Below are 15,011 nucleotides of genomic sequence, written 5' to 3'. Positions count from 1 at the left end.
ATGCAAAGAAAAATGGTTTGTTTGGGGATTAATACATTTATAACACAAGTATTAAGAGATGCACTGGACTAATTAGCATCAAATTGAGAGTAATGGCTACCTCAGTGGGGTGGAGAGGAAGGAGTGTGATGAAGGAAAGAACACAGAGAACTTTGAAAATATTGGTTGTGATTTTTTTTTTTCATAAGGCAGATGGTGGGCACACAGGTTTTGACAAACAATTGGCTGAAATATTTCTGAATTTTTTTTCTAAAAAGGACTAAAAGGAATGTAGATAAAATGTTTGCTGCAAGGATAATATTTATCACATGAAAATATACAAAGTGCTAAACATTAACAGCATTGATACCCGTAGAGTTGGATGAGCCAGATAATTGAGCAAAAAAATCCACAAAAGGGCTGAAGAAGTAAAAATGTGCTCAAGCTTAATGATAAGAAACATGAGATTTAATTTTCGACTATTTGTAAAAATTTTGACGTATCCCAGTTATCATGACATAGTCAACCTTGGCAGGAAATTGAGTTCTGAGAATCTGTTCTCAGAAAGTCATCAGTAACTTCTCATAATTATTCTCTTTGGGTTATGCAGTTATAGGTCTTTTCTCATTTTTTCATAATTTTGTTTAAATATTTTCACTTTTAATATCCAAAAATAAGTGATTAAGTGGTGCATTAATACCTGTTGGTGGTATACTTATAAGTGAGCAATGTTCTCTAGCCGTTATTCCTTTCAATTAAGTAGGAAATGACATTTAAATGTCTTATAATAGATTTCTTTGTTCTTCAGCAAGCAACCTGTTTTGAAAATAATGTTCACATGTGTATATAAATTTTCAGTTTTCTATTTTTCTCTTTAGGAAAAGAAAGAAAGGCAGGAAAGAATTGAACGAAAACAAAAGAAGCGTCATTCCTTTCTTGAAAATGAGGCACTTCCTCCCTGGAGCCCTCCAAGCAGAACTGTGTTCTCAAGAGTGTTTTGATAATTCTCATTTTACACTATTTAATTATTTATCAATTCACCATTTTAGTAACTATTTATTCAATTAGTTATAGTTAAAAGACTCTATTTTAATTAAATGCCGGCTGTTTCCACTGACAATGGAGAAGATGATCTGAGGTTTAATCGGTAAAATAATTGCAAGCATTTTTTGAACTAAGGTAAAAACTACCTCAAATGAGAAGCTAATAACCTGATTGCTCTTACCATTCAAATGACCCTTCATCATGTCCTCAGAGTCCTTACAATCAGATGATCCATGATCACTTTCACTAAGCTTTGCATGGTATTTAAGTGTATTTATTCCCCAGAATAAAAAGGAAGCCATCTGGGTACTACAGTCATAGAAAAAATTGAATCTGTGAATGATTGTGCACCTAGATTCAGGTTTCAAGGGGAATCGTCACTAGGGGTATGCATATAAATATATAAATATATATATAGACACACACATATATTTTTTATTTCTAAAACTGATCTTTAGCTTTGCCTTGAGCAGTTGCCCTTGCACTGTGCAAGTTAAAAGTTTTGGTCAGTTGAGGCAGTAGTTCAGTAGAACTCAAATCAAGGCATTTTATTTAAGAAGTTTGCCTTCTATTTTAAGATGAGTTTTATCTGTCCCAGACTTAACGTGACAATCATAGGCACTTTATAGTGAGTAGACCTCTGAAATTTGTCTTCTAAATTCTAGCTCACTTTATTATTTCAGTGGTACCAAAAAATATCCATTTCTTGGTAGTGATAGACTTCCAGGAAAGTTATGGCAATTCCTTAAGAGTTCAAGGTCATTATCACTGTTAATAATTTTCTCCAGACTAAAGCCATAAAGGTGATAAAGGCAATTTTTGATCTCTTAGCTTATTCCAGAGTCTTCTAGTTTATATTTAGAAGATAGCTGTATAGAAAGGCAATTTGTAGAAAATTCCCAAAGAACCTTTATTTATTTGATCACTGCTTAATTGGACTCCTACTTGAACTGGTCAGCTACTTTATCACAGGCCAAATGTATGCGCTCAGAGCTGAAAGACTACTTTAGCCAATGATGTGATGCAACGATGGATGAGAATAATTCCTATTTATTAAGCACCTAATGTATGCTCTCTGCTGGATCTTTACAAATGTGAATTCTTATCATTCTAATACTTATTCACTGTAGGTGTTATTTTGCAGATAAAAAATACTGAGACTCGGACAAATAACGTGCCATATATTTAGCATGTGACTGAGTTGGGATTAGAATTAAGTCTTTCTCCCTCCCAGAATCCATATGCTCATTTTTATGCTCTGTATTTCCAAACACATTTTACCTCTCAGATCTTGAAGTCATATATTGTTATCTGGAGATTATCTTTCCTTTACGAAGTATTTGTTTATTATTAGAGATGGTCAACTTTATTAGATCTGTAAAATGAAAGAAGAGCCCATAATATTTAAAGAATTCATCAAATGCCTTGTATCTAGTATTAGAATATCAGGAAAGCCAGCAGGCTGTGGAACGTAGGCTTTGAGATAGTCATTCAGGAGGTTCCACTGTGAGGATTAACTTCCTTGTGCTTTGTGTGCAGGATAAACGTGTCATGGGTGACTTTCTAAGATCACATCACTGCAACAGATAAATTTGTTTTAAAATTATGAACAAAACCAAAGCTGCTTTATACCTCCAGGAACCAGGAGAATACTTCATGAAATTGAAATTCTCAATACTCAGTGTGTATTATCCACATGGGATTTAGCTGCTCCTTTTTTTTCACCAAATATGTATATAGTGCCCACCCAAATGAATCGTTGTTTATGATATCGAATTAGCTATTCACAGCTAAAAAGGTATTTGCAGATTCCAGGGAAGTAAAAGGAAAAAAGATTGTGAGATCATAAATGTATGTGTCATAAATTTCACGTTAAATATTTAAACTTCCCAATTATTTTCTGCTCTGTTATCCTGTTTAGTGGCCTGCTGTTATCAGTTCTCAATTCTTGTGAGCACTGGGTGAAATTACTAATTAATGTAAAGCACATGGCATTGTTTTCATTTCTTTACTGTCAAGAGCCCTGCATTTCCCCACTTCATGGATGTGAATACGTTAACATGGGTGGGTTTTTTGACATATATTTTTAGCATACAAGAAGAAATCTGTGATTTCCTTGCCAGCCCAGCACTCAAAAGAGAATGTGGAGATGACCCGTATTAGGCAGTTCCTAAAAGGATATCTAAATTCTAATTTCTTAGCACTGCTTGTAAAGTAGGATGAAAAGGGAAACTGAGGTGTTTGCAAAGACCCAGCAAGTCATTTCCCTCAAATGGCGAACTTTGTCTCATTATGGTAATTAATCTTATTATTTCCTGTTTATAGCAACCATGCTGGTCAGTTGTCTAGTTGAATGAAATCCTCTTTTCTGCAGCAGAAATAAAACTGGGCTTTGGGAGCTGGGTGAAAGTAAAGTACTACTTACTTTCTGAGATCTAAAGGCACAAATCCAGCCTGGTAATATTCTCTCGATGTGCTTATCTGTTTAAGGGTTTATCTGTTAAGGGGTATCTGTTTAAAGGGTCCCCATATATCCTTAAAAGTATCAAATATCTATATATATATATTTGCTCATCAAGTTCTCATTAATTCATAATATGGAGGAATTAAAATTCAAATTAAGGATATTAAAAGCCTATAGATTTACAGATTAAACTTCTAGTTTTGTAAATTGTATTAATCACTTGAATGCTGACACTTCAGAGTAAAGAAAGTAGGAAGTTAATGAATATTTTAAAACAAAGCTGAAGACAATTTGCCTAGAAATTTACATTTCAAGACAAGAAATCAAATTTTATGAATAACGTATTTTCCATAACAACTGAGAAAGCAGTGTTACATAAATGAAGAGAAACTATATGGCATTTTAGATCAGAAGGAAGAGGCAGTTCTCTTAAGATAAGAGTTGTTCAGGGACAATAACATTCCAGGGGTTTGTATCGCATCACATTTTGAAAATGTTATTGTTTTCAGTGATATTGAAACTGCTATTTTTCACTGTGGCCAAAGCACTAGCTGATAATAGCTAAGGTCCAGAGTTGTATTAACTTAGAGTGATAAAACTCTAGTGCATCTGGAAGGTTTAATAGTTTAATAAAACTGCCTCAAATGCTCTTTCTAAGTTGAACCAGACAACTGACATGCCGGAACCCATACCACTAATCATAAGAATCTGGAGTTAGAAATCAGGTGTCCAGTTTTCTAGTTGTAACCTGCCCACCACTCCACGTAGTTCTGAGAACCTGGTAAAAGATGTCACTCTAACTTCCATAACCATGGTCATTATCGACTTAGTTCATTTTGATCCTCTCAGATGGTCCCTTATTCTTCAGTGCCTTCCCATAACCCCATCAGGTCAAGGGTTGGGGCACCTCTCTGGGCACCTTTGTTACTACTTCATGGGTGGGAGAGTACTGAAGGTTCTCAAGCCCTGAGTCACAAGGCTTTCCCACACAATGGGAAACAAGAATTTCACAAAATGGGGGAAATTGCATGTTAGTCAAAGTAGTTCCCAATGAAAAACTAGTACAGAAAACAGATTTTGCCGATGTCATCTTGGCTCTAATTCCAGTAGTGATATATTAGCATGTATTCCAACCTGTGAGCTTCCAGAATCTACATCAGTTGCCCGACTTCCTAGGTACCTTGGCTGACGGAATAATGAAAGCTATGTAAATGCTTCACTGGTGACTGCCCTGAATTCTTGTTGTCTTAAAATTTTATGTGATTTGATTATTTTGAAACATGTTACATGTAATTGTTTAATGTTAACTAAATTATTGTTATTAAATTTAGGATGTTGTTTTAAGAATTACTTGAGGAGATGTATTTAATGTCTGCTTTTTAGTAGCATACTTCATGTTACGCTTAATTAAAGTTAGCCATTCAAGAGTTATTGGGTGATATTATTTATTGATTGCGCCAGATTTCATTTCATGATTTTGGAGAATGTGGTATGAGTCTTATTTGTGGGCTAACAATGAAAGAATCATTGCCATTTGCAGCAACATGGATGGAGAGTATAATGTTAAGCAAAATAACCCAGTCAGAGAAAGACAAATACCCTGTGACTTCACTCACATACAGAACTTACTAAAACAAAGAAAAAAAAGGATAAACCAAAACACCAGACTCTTAACTATGAGAACAAACAGAGGGTTACCAGAGGGGAGGTGGGTGAGGGGACGGGTGAAATAGGTGAAGGGAATTAAGAGTCCACCGATCACGATGAGCACTGAGTAATGTATAAAATTGTTGAATCACTGGGCACCTGGGTGGCTCAGTTGGTTGAGCATTGGCCTTTGGCTGAGGTCATGATCCCAGAGTCCCTAGATGGAGTCTGAGTCTGACTTCCTGCTCTGTTCCTCCTTCTGCCGCTCCCATCCTTGTGCGCACCTGCACTCTCTCTCTCAAGTAAATAAAATCCTAAAAAAAAAAAAAAAAATTATAGGACCACTAGCTCTACACCTGACATTAGCACTATGTTAACTATACCAGAATTTTTTAAAGATGAAATAATCATTATGCTGATAAACCTTCTATTAGAAATAACTGAAAATCTTTTCAAAAAATGACTGAAATTTGGATTCAACTTCTTTTACTTGAAATACTACACAAATTACAAAGGTAATGTAATTATAAAATTATCAAATACTTAGTGCGAATAGCAAAAATAACTCATTCCCATCTCCCCAAAATAATCATAATGAATATATTTTGTCCTCTTCCAGCTTTAATTTCTAGTGCACTTTTTCTTGTAGTTGGAATTGAGCAAAGAGTGAAGAAAGTAGAGTCTATTCCCTCTCTCTTTCTGTTTTTCTGCATCTTTCTCCCATGCTACCTATGTGTGTATACGTATGTGTTAGATTTCTATATATCTCTCTCTCTCCATATATAGAAATACAATACATATGCATATATTCAAACTTTTTATTATTTTAAATAGAAAATGAGGTCAAACTGCATTTTTGGTTACCAGAGTTTTCCACCCAACAATATATAATGAACATATTTCCATGCTATTATGCCTTTCTAATAATCTTTGATGCTGCAACTACAATTCAACCTATTCTGGGCAATTTGTTTCATTATAAATGTTCACTATAGTAAATAATACAGTCAACATTCATGTAATCTATCCTTGTTATTAAGATGTGGACCTCATTAAATCTTTAAAATGAAAAAAGAATATTTAAGGAGTTAGTCAAATGCTTTGTATCTGATATTAGAATGTCAGGCGGGGCATCTGGGTGGCTCTTGTCAGTTAAGCATTGGACTCTTGATTGTGGCTCAGGTCTTGATGTCAGCATCGTGAGGAGCCCTGCATTGGGTTCCCTACTGAACCTGGAGCCTGCTTAAGATTCTCTCTCTCCCTCTGGCCCTCCCACACTGCTGCTTGCTCAGTCTCTCTAAAAAAAAAAAAAGTCAGGAAAGCCAGCAGGTTGTGGAATAAAGGTTTTGAGATAGTCATTCAGGAGGTTTCACTCTAAGGATTAAACTTGCTGCAGTGCATTTGCAAGATAACTAAGGTGTCCTAGATCACTTTGTCAGATCCCATCAGCACTATAGATAAAAGTTATTTCATAAACATAACTAGAAATCTTTTTATATCACCAAAACTATAAGACATGGAACGGGTGGGGCATTGTGATCCTGGGGTCCGGGGATTGAGTCCTGCATCGGGATCCCTGCAGGGAGCCTCCTTCTCCCTCTGCCTGTGTGTCTCTCTCCCTGTGTCACTCGTGAATAAAAACAAAATCTTAAAAATATTCACTTGTATTTTTGTACATAGAGCTATTTAACTCCCAAAATTAACCTATGGTGCTCATGGATTCCATTTGGGAAAAAATACACTGTGATCTCTACCCATCCTGCATACATCCAGAGTAACTTAGTTACTTTACTTTCTACACTATTTCCTTGCCTTAAATAATTGTTATTAAAGGTCTCATCTTTGTAAGTGAATGTATTTCCCCAACTGAAATAAGAGCTCTATGAGGGCAGGCACAGTATCTTATACATCTTGGTATTTCTACTTTATTAGTGGGGTCTGGATGAATTATTTCCTGGCTGATAAAAGAGGAAAGCTTTCTTGGCTGATAAAGTTAAAAATAGAATATAAAAGAACTGCATATGTGTTTATAATGACTGTATAGTTCATATATGAACAAGGATCCTATATTTGATGAAATTATATAAATTGTTTTATATATAATTAAATGGCTTAAAATGAGTCTTATAATAAGTATTGCAAATAGTGTAAAATTTTATTTTAAATATTACATCATTTTCAACCCAAAACGAAACAAAAATTTAAAAAATGGAAAACTGTATGTGGGCACGTGACTTCATTAAGTTGGAAAAGCTCACATATATTCTAACATTTACAATTAAATAGATTGAGCCCTACCAAGAGAATTCTTTCTTTCTCGGTATCCTTCCTATGATAATATTAAGCAGCAACAATGAAAAGGAAGAAATGAAGGAAGGGAGGGAGGGGGAAAGGTAGCAAGTGTAGGGCTCACTTGCTCATTCAGTCTAAAGCATGAATCTGGGTAGAATAATCCATTAGCTAAAGTTTAGAGTCAGATATCCCAAGTGTGGAAGATGAAACTAGACTCAAAAGTTAACCCCCATTCCTGGTGAATGGAGTCCCTGGTCACTCTGTGGCTACTTTTATCTCATTACTAGATTTGGAACTCAGAGTTAGACCTTTAAAGGTGTGATTGTGATCTCCACAAGGTTACCAGAGGCTGATTGTCCCATATCAAAACTGCTAGTTCAGGGGCAGCCCTGGTGGCTCAGTGGTTTAGTGCTGCCTTCAGCCCAGGGCCTGATCCTAGAGTCCTGGAATCGAGTCCCTGCATCAGTCTCCCTGCATTGGAGCCTGCTTCTCCCTCTGCCTGTGTCTCTGCCTCTCTCTCTGTATCTCTCATGAATAAATAAATAAAATCTTAAAAAAAAAACAAAACAAAAACAGTTCATCAAGCAGTGAACAATCTGCCATCTGTGAGACTCTTGCATGAACATCAGGGCTTTGGCAATAACAGACAGCCCCTGCTATCAAGGAACTTATGATTAAGTCAGGAGGAAGCAAACAAAAATCACCTGAGCAAATATACAAATAAAATAATTTCACTCACTGATAAACTGTGAAGATAAAATAGCTTAACATGATAGAGCATGACCAGGTCGTAGACAATTGCTTTTCAGCAGTAAGAGGAGGCATCTCTGAAGAAAAAACATGTGACAACCTGAAATGAGAAGGGAGCCCTGGGAGGACCTGTTGGAAGAACAGTCCAAGCATCAGGGACATTGAGTGCAGAGGCTTCGAGGAGGGCAAATGCCAACATGGTGGATGGTAAACAAGAAGCAGAGAGGGAGGAAACGAGGACAGAGAGGAAGGAAGGCTCTGGTTATGTAGAGAGTCTGAGTCATTTAAAAGTCTGTATTTTATTCCAAGTGGAATGGAAGAGTTTTAGTTGAGGTGAAGTGGCATGACATATAATTTTAAAAGTTCTCTCAAGCTACTATGTGAGGGGAAACACACTGGGAGGCTCCTTTAGTAGGCCCAGGCAAGGATTGATAGAGATGTGGTCTGGGGTTGTAGCAGTGGAGGTAATAAAAAGTGGTCGGAGTTGGTATACGTTCAGAAGGTAGAAAAATAGACCTTGCTAGTGGATAGAATATGAAATACGAGGGGGGAAAATCAACAATGGCACCAGAGTTTCATCATAGCCTGGGTGAGTGGATGGATGGTGAAGCCCTTTATCCAGATAGGCATGAAGGACACAGATTTGAGGATGCAGGATATGGAGGTGGATCATGAGTCTGCAGGGCTGGACGTCAACACTCTCAGAGCCTAGTGAAGAGATTAGGAATGGAGAAGCCGACAGACCCAAATTTGTGTTTGCTCCTGCATGCCCTTTACTTAACATGTACCATGCAGAACCCCATGGCACACTCATATTTCCAGAAGGTTTATTTAGTTCAAGGGACACTTGAAGCATGGGCCATGATCTGTACCAGGAAGCAGTCCTATCCCCAAACAACCCATGCCTGGTGTTGAGCCCAGTCACAAGGCAAATCACCACTTCTCTTGCTGTTAGGAAAGACTTTTTCCTGCCTTCTCTCACCACATTCAGCAGGAGCCTCTTCAGTACATGAGGACAAAGCATAATGAAAGAGAAGTATCTCTGTGTTTTTACTTCAGGAAGCCACGTGGCCCCTCTGCCACTTTCCTCACTTTATTTCCAATAATTCTCCAATTCTGCATAATAATAAGCACGTTGAAGATCACTGTTTGTCAAGCAAATGACAAATGCAAACTTAATTTTGCACCCCAGAGCCAATCGCTGGATAGGTTCACAAAGTAGTAGATTCACGACGTGATATTGCTGTAAGAAGAAACAAATATTTGATATTCGCTTCTGACACAGAGCTCCTAAAACTCTTGGAATTTCTTAAGTGATGAAAGCAATAGAAGTGTCTTTTGTTATGTTAATAAAGTGACTGTACTTTAGGAACTGGGAGACCCAACCAAGTGATTAAAGGGGTGGAGCTTGCAGCCCTACTCCTGGGAGAGGAGGGGTTGAACCAGTTGCCTGTGGCTGATGATTTCATCAATCCTGTCTTAGGTAATGAAGCCTCCATACAAACCCAAATGAGTGAGGTTTGGAGAGCTTCCAGGTTGGACAACATGCAGAGATTTGGGGAGGATAGCACACCGGGAAAGAGCATGGAACTCAGCACCCTTTTCCCATACTCTGCCCTAGGGATTTCTTTCTGAATCCTCAGGATGTTCCTGAACTACATCCTTTTATAATAAACCAGTAATCTAGTAAGTGTAATGTTTCTCTGAGCTCCATGAGCCAGGCTGGCAAATTAATTGAACCCAAGGAGGGAGCTGTGGGACCTTCCAATCAGAAGCACAAGTGATAAATAATCTGAGTTTGCAACTGGCATTTGAAGTGATGGTGGTGGGGGTTGGAGGCTGGGGGGGGTGGGGAGTCATGTGGGATGAAGCTCTTCACCCATGGAATCCGAGGCTCTCAGAGTACAGAGCGTCAGATCGGAGTTGGACTGTAGGACACCCAGCTGGCGTTGCAGAATTTCTTGTTGATGGTGTGCAGGACCTTCCTCACGTTGGAATTAAGGTACAGACTCCCTTTAACAAGAAAGGAAGGAGTAGACAGTAAAAAATGTCTCCCTTTGCTGTTTTGGGCCACCAAGGTCCTTTCCCAAAAGGCGACTGTTATTAACAGTTTTTTGTTTGTCCTTCCAGAGATATTATCTATATTAAAAGCATGTAATTATTTGTTCTCCGTGTCACTCTCAAATAATAGTATATGGCATGTACTCTGCTGCACAGGGCTTATACCTTGGAAAACCTTCCAGACTAACGTATATAGAGATATTGTGTTCTTATTTAGAGTTCTGTGCCTTCACATTACATGGCTATTTGATAATATACTAAAAAATAGTTGCCTTTGAAAAGACAAAGGATTTGTTTAAAAGACAAATCCAAAGGATTTGTTTCCAATCTTTTGGAGATATTACAGCGTCAAATGGTAAATCAGACACACAGTTACATTAACATTAACACACTATTTATTTGTATACAAGGGAAGCCAATCAAGAAACTAATTTTATCTTAGTTTATATACTAACAAGTTATAAACTAACAAGATTTATATAAAAGGAAAAATAAAGAAAAAAAAAGGAAAAAGGAAATAACACCAACCACGTGGATATGTAACCTATGTTTTCCTGTCCTTGGATAAACTGCTGATTAGCTGGGGCCGGTTGGGGTACTCTGCGTTGGACAGCCGGATAGGTCATTGAAGGAAACAACCTCAGTTGTTATGGAATCTTTGAAAAACTTTGAGTTTTTAACCATAAAATACACCTGCTAAGTAATGTCTCTCAGTGTCTTTGGTGGGCATCCACATTTCTTACACACAATATAGAGAAGACTCTTGTGCACATTTTATACACGCATAAGTACCATCCAAGCAACAACACTGACAACTGGAATTGCTGGATCGAAGGATTCATGCATTTAACTATGAAAGGTATTACCATAGTGCCCTGCAGAGGGGTTGCACCTGCAGTGGGAAGGAGCAGGACACCCTTGCCTATGCAATGTGATATCAACCTTTTCTTCTTTAGGTCTAAATCACATTTAATTTCCAGTTTTTCAATACACACTGACATGGCTTTGAACACACAGGTGTATTTCACTTGCCAAGAAATGTGACTGCTTCTGTTTTTCTTAAAGCATAAAGCCATTTCTATCTTCAGACTTCCCATTTTAACAGATGTGATTCAAAGCAACATTTGGCTTTCTGTTGAACTCTACAGGTATGCTGGTTAAGTGCCATTGTCACATCACCTCTGTACTGAACAGGCAAAAATGGAGGGATGTATATAATTGGAAACTGATAGGGATACAGAACATAGCTTTCTCAGCAACAGAATTTATATTTTTACATATTTAATGTAATGCCCATCAGTTTTTAGTATAATAATATCTAAGTAGGTTAAAGAGATAGGATAATAGAAGCTCATAGAAGCTATGAAGGATTATCAGAGGTCTATCTAAAGAGAATAATTCTAAGCAAACACCTAAAAAGAGTGAATGAGAAACCATGTTAGTCCTGTAGACCAGCATTTGGACCTGTCAGATGTCATGGGGCACAATGCAGACTTTGATTTCTTTTTTTTTTTTTTTTTTTGCAGACTTTGATTTCATTCTGAGTATCATACTACAGAATTGGAGAATTAAGAACAGTGACCTCATAGGATCTTATTATATAGGAAGTTTCCTTAGGTGGTTGGATGGATAATACACCTTAGGGGCAGGAGCACAGAAGTGGGAAGCTATTACAGCTGTTCAGGAGAAAGATGGATAGTGGTTGAAGCAGGTGCTGCATCATCAAATTCCAGATGTGTTTGGAGGGAGAAGCTGCACAATTTACTCACCGTCTGGAGGAGGGTGTGGGAAGAAATAGAAGAGTAAGAAATCAGCTGAACAACAGAATCAATGCCATTTATCAAACTCGGTGTCCCTTATCAAATGGTGGTGCCATTTATCAAATTGAAGACACTCAGAAATCAAGTGTGGGAAGGAAGCAAAGAGTTTTTTCTGTAAATACTAATTCCAAAAGGAGAAATCACGCAGTTTGAATATTCAAATCAAAGGAGGGAAGCTCCAGAAATATACATTTGGGTGTTATCAGTATACAGACGTATAGTATAACGTCATGGGATTAGATAAGATCATCTAGAGAGTGACCATGTAACAAAGAAGGAAGGGGGATCTCAGACTGACTAACACCTAGGGTGACCTAACATGTGGTCTGAAAGGCAAAGGACATGGCCCATGAGACTGACAAACATGAGCCAGTGTAGTAAGAGAAAACCCAGGAGAAGTGGATTCCCAGGAAGTCAACAGAATAAAGTGTTTCCGGAGAGGAATGATGTGTCAAATCTTTCTGATCGATCAAGTGATCAGGAGACAAACTGTGGACCTGTTTGGTAAAACAGAAATCCGTGTAAACTGAAAATAAGATGTCAACAGGGTGAGGGGGTGAAGACCTGGTTAGGAGAAAGAAGGAAGCAAAGAAATAAAATTATAAGTATAAACCACTCTGTCTATAATATGCTTTGCTGTAACTAGAAACAGAGAAATGAGAGTGGGTATCATTGCTGAAGGGGACATGGGGTCAAGGCTGGGTTTATTTGTTTTTAAGATGGAGAATTTATAGCCTATTTGCAATAATTATTTAACAAAAAATGAAAAAGAATTATGCCTCGTGTGCTTTTAGACAGTACAGGAATCAACTAATGTAGATGAGAATTATCTATGCCATTCACACGATATTAGTATTTTCCTCCTCAGCAAGCACAATCTAATAAGGAAAAAATGTCCTGAGTAATAAAATTAAAATTCAATGCCTACATACCGTAAATATTTGGTACCCATCAAAGTTTTCAGGTATGTTACACATTTCTGCCCTGTTTTAAAAAAAGAAAAAAAAAAGTATTAACCAGTCATAAAAGCTGGCAACGTGAATGTTTATTTGGAATATTTATGGACAAAAAAATATTTATGAAGCATGCCTTCGGATAAAATTCCCTAAGTAACAAATACATCTATTTGGAAATCCATTTAAATAATTATAATTCATATATTAACATGTAGTTACAGAAAATATATTAAGTAAATACATGCACACACAATTATTTTTTATGTTGAAGGAAACATTTGCAAGGAAAAGTAGCAGAATATATAAATACTGTGCATTCATGTCTAGTACATCAAAATCTTTAGTTGCTGAATGTCTCAGCTGAAACTACCCCCACATCAAGAAAAGGAAGGAAATGTGAATCTTCAAATAAATGATTATTATCATCCATGAGTCATGACAGCAAGTGAAATCTGTCATAAATACATAAATGCGACTTCCAGATGTTTAGGACCGGTGAAAGGTTTACTTATGAGTCATATAGGAGACTTACTTAATTAGAAACTCCTGGCAAGATAAATAAAAAAGAAGCTAATATACTCCTCACTGCCATCACGCACTCAAACTAAACAAGACGTTTAGTTTGATTAAAAATTAAAACTAACTTAAATTGAAATGTAAAAATTTGATTGAATAAACCAGTATATGGGAGACTTTCAGGGTTTAACCCGGAGAACTTTTGTAAGTCCTTTCTCGTTTCTCTCCCCACATTATTTTAAAAGTATTTTTACACATATATGTTTTTATCTTTTTCTTATCATGTCATGAATAAGAGCCAATCACTTGAGCACATCTGGGTTTTCATGTGGCAAATGGTCTTCCACATGGAAGCAGAAGTTATATATAGCCCTTGCATAGATACGATTATTTCTGTTAACTTTTGGCATTTGGTAAAAATAGACTACTTCCTGATTTTTTTCTGGGTCTTTTAATCCTCATTTAGACAAATACACAGAATTAAAACTTAACAGGTTGTAGTTCATGATTATCCCTATGAATTACAGACATTGTCACTTACTTAATATTTATTCTCCAGTTCTCCTTTGGTAACAGGGCCATAATTACGTCTGGGACAGCAAGGTATCTGGTTAAGTAGAAACTTTCCAACCTTCCTATGGCTCGTGGTGACACATGACACCTTGGCAGAGAAGCCTGTGAGATTTGAGTTGATGTCTGCTGAGAAATCCAGATAAGCTCCGACTTTTCTGAAAGAAGGAGCCAGATGCACTGGGCTTTTCTACTTCCTTCCTGCCTTGATCATAGCACGTGAGCTGCCTCAGTCATGTTGCAGGAAAAGCAAGAGGTTCCCAGACACGTTGGCTGCCGAAATAAGGCAATAACTGCTACTTCTGAATCTGTGTTCTTTTTCTTTCTTTCTTTCTTTCTTTCTTTCTTTCTTTCTTTCTTTCTTTCTTTCTTTCTTTCTTTCTTTCTTTCTTTCTTCTTTCTCTTTCTTTCTTTCTTTCTTTCTTTCTTTCTTTCTTTCTTTCTTTCTTTCTTTCTTTCTTTTTTTTTTTTTACCTATGTCCTTGTAAGGAAATTAAACCCCTAGGTATTTAAAGCTGCTGGGAACAGGTTTTTTGTTTTTTATTTTTGTTGTTATTGTTGCTGTTTTTTTATGATTGGAACCAAACAAAATTCTGACTGATACACTCTTGTGCCATTTATACACACAGCAACAGGTAACACCAGTGTTCCATAATTTATATAATATTTGCATTTAATATTTGTTAGTGCATTGGTGTATTAGTCAAAGTAATGCTAGTTGCTCCACTAGATGGAGTCCTGAATTTCAGGGTCCTTAATGCAGTAGAAGTTTATTCTTTATGCACTTCACACTCTGAGAGACAGCATCGGGGAGAGGAGATGGTGATGGTGGTGGCCAATCGGTCCCTGAAGTCAGAGATCCAGGTTCTTCCATCCTTTAGCGAGTGAGCCCCAACATGCAGCTGGCAGATG

At 37.1% G+C, this 15,011-nt stretch overlaps 1 protein-coding gene and 1 long non-coding RNA gene across 5 annotated transcripts in view; one reads left to right on the top strand and one right to left on the bottom strand.

The window, feature by feature from the left end:
• The window catches only part of MAP9 (microtubule associated protein 9), a 57,283-nt gene extending 52,365 nt beyond the window's left edge, over positions 1-4,918 (top strand). For all 4 annotated transcript variants that reach the window (XM_077846473.1, XM_077846475.1, XM_077846474.1 and 1 more), the window contains one exon: positions 858-4,918. In XM_077846473.1, the coding sequence (XP_077702599.1) occupies positions 858-980 (123 nt within the window). In that variant the 3' untranslated portion in view covers positions 981-4,918. The remainder of the gene's footprint in view (positions 1-857) is intronic.
• On the bottom strand, positions 4,851-14,299 carry LOC144282593 (uncharacterized). Its single transcript, XR_013351086.1, has 3 exons — positions 14,071-14,299; positions 12,990-13,041; positions 4,851-5,448 (listed from the first exon to the last, which is right to left on the bottom strand). It is a non-coding gene; the product is annotated as an uncharacterized LOC144282593 (long non-coding RNA).
• Between the last annotated feature and the right edge of the window lie 712 nt (positions 14,300-15,011).

The sequence above is a fragment of the Canis aureus genome, chromosome 13 (genome assembly GCF_053574225.1).
Source record: "Canis aureus isolate CA01 chromosome 13, VMU_Caureus_v.1.0, whole genome shotgun sequence".
Taxonomy (NCBI): Eukaryota; Metazoa; Chordata; class Mammalia; order Carnivora; family Canidae; genus Canis; species Canis aureus.
The sequence above is the reverse complement of the archived record's forward strand: the minus strand, read 5'-3'. Positions and strand labels throughout refer to the sequence as shown.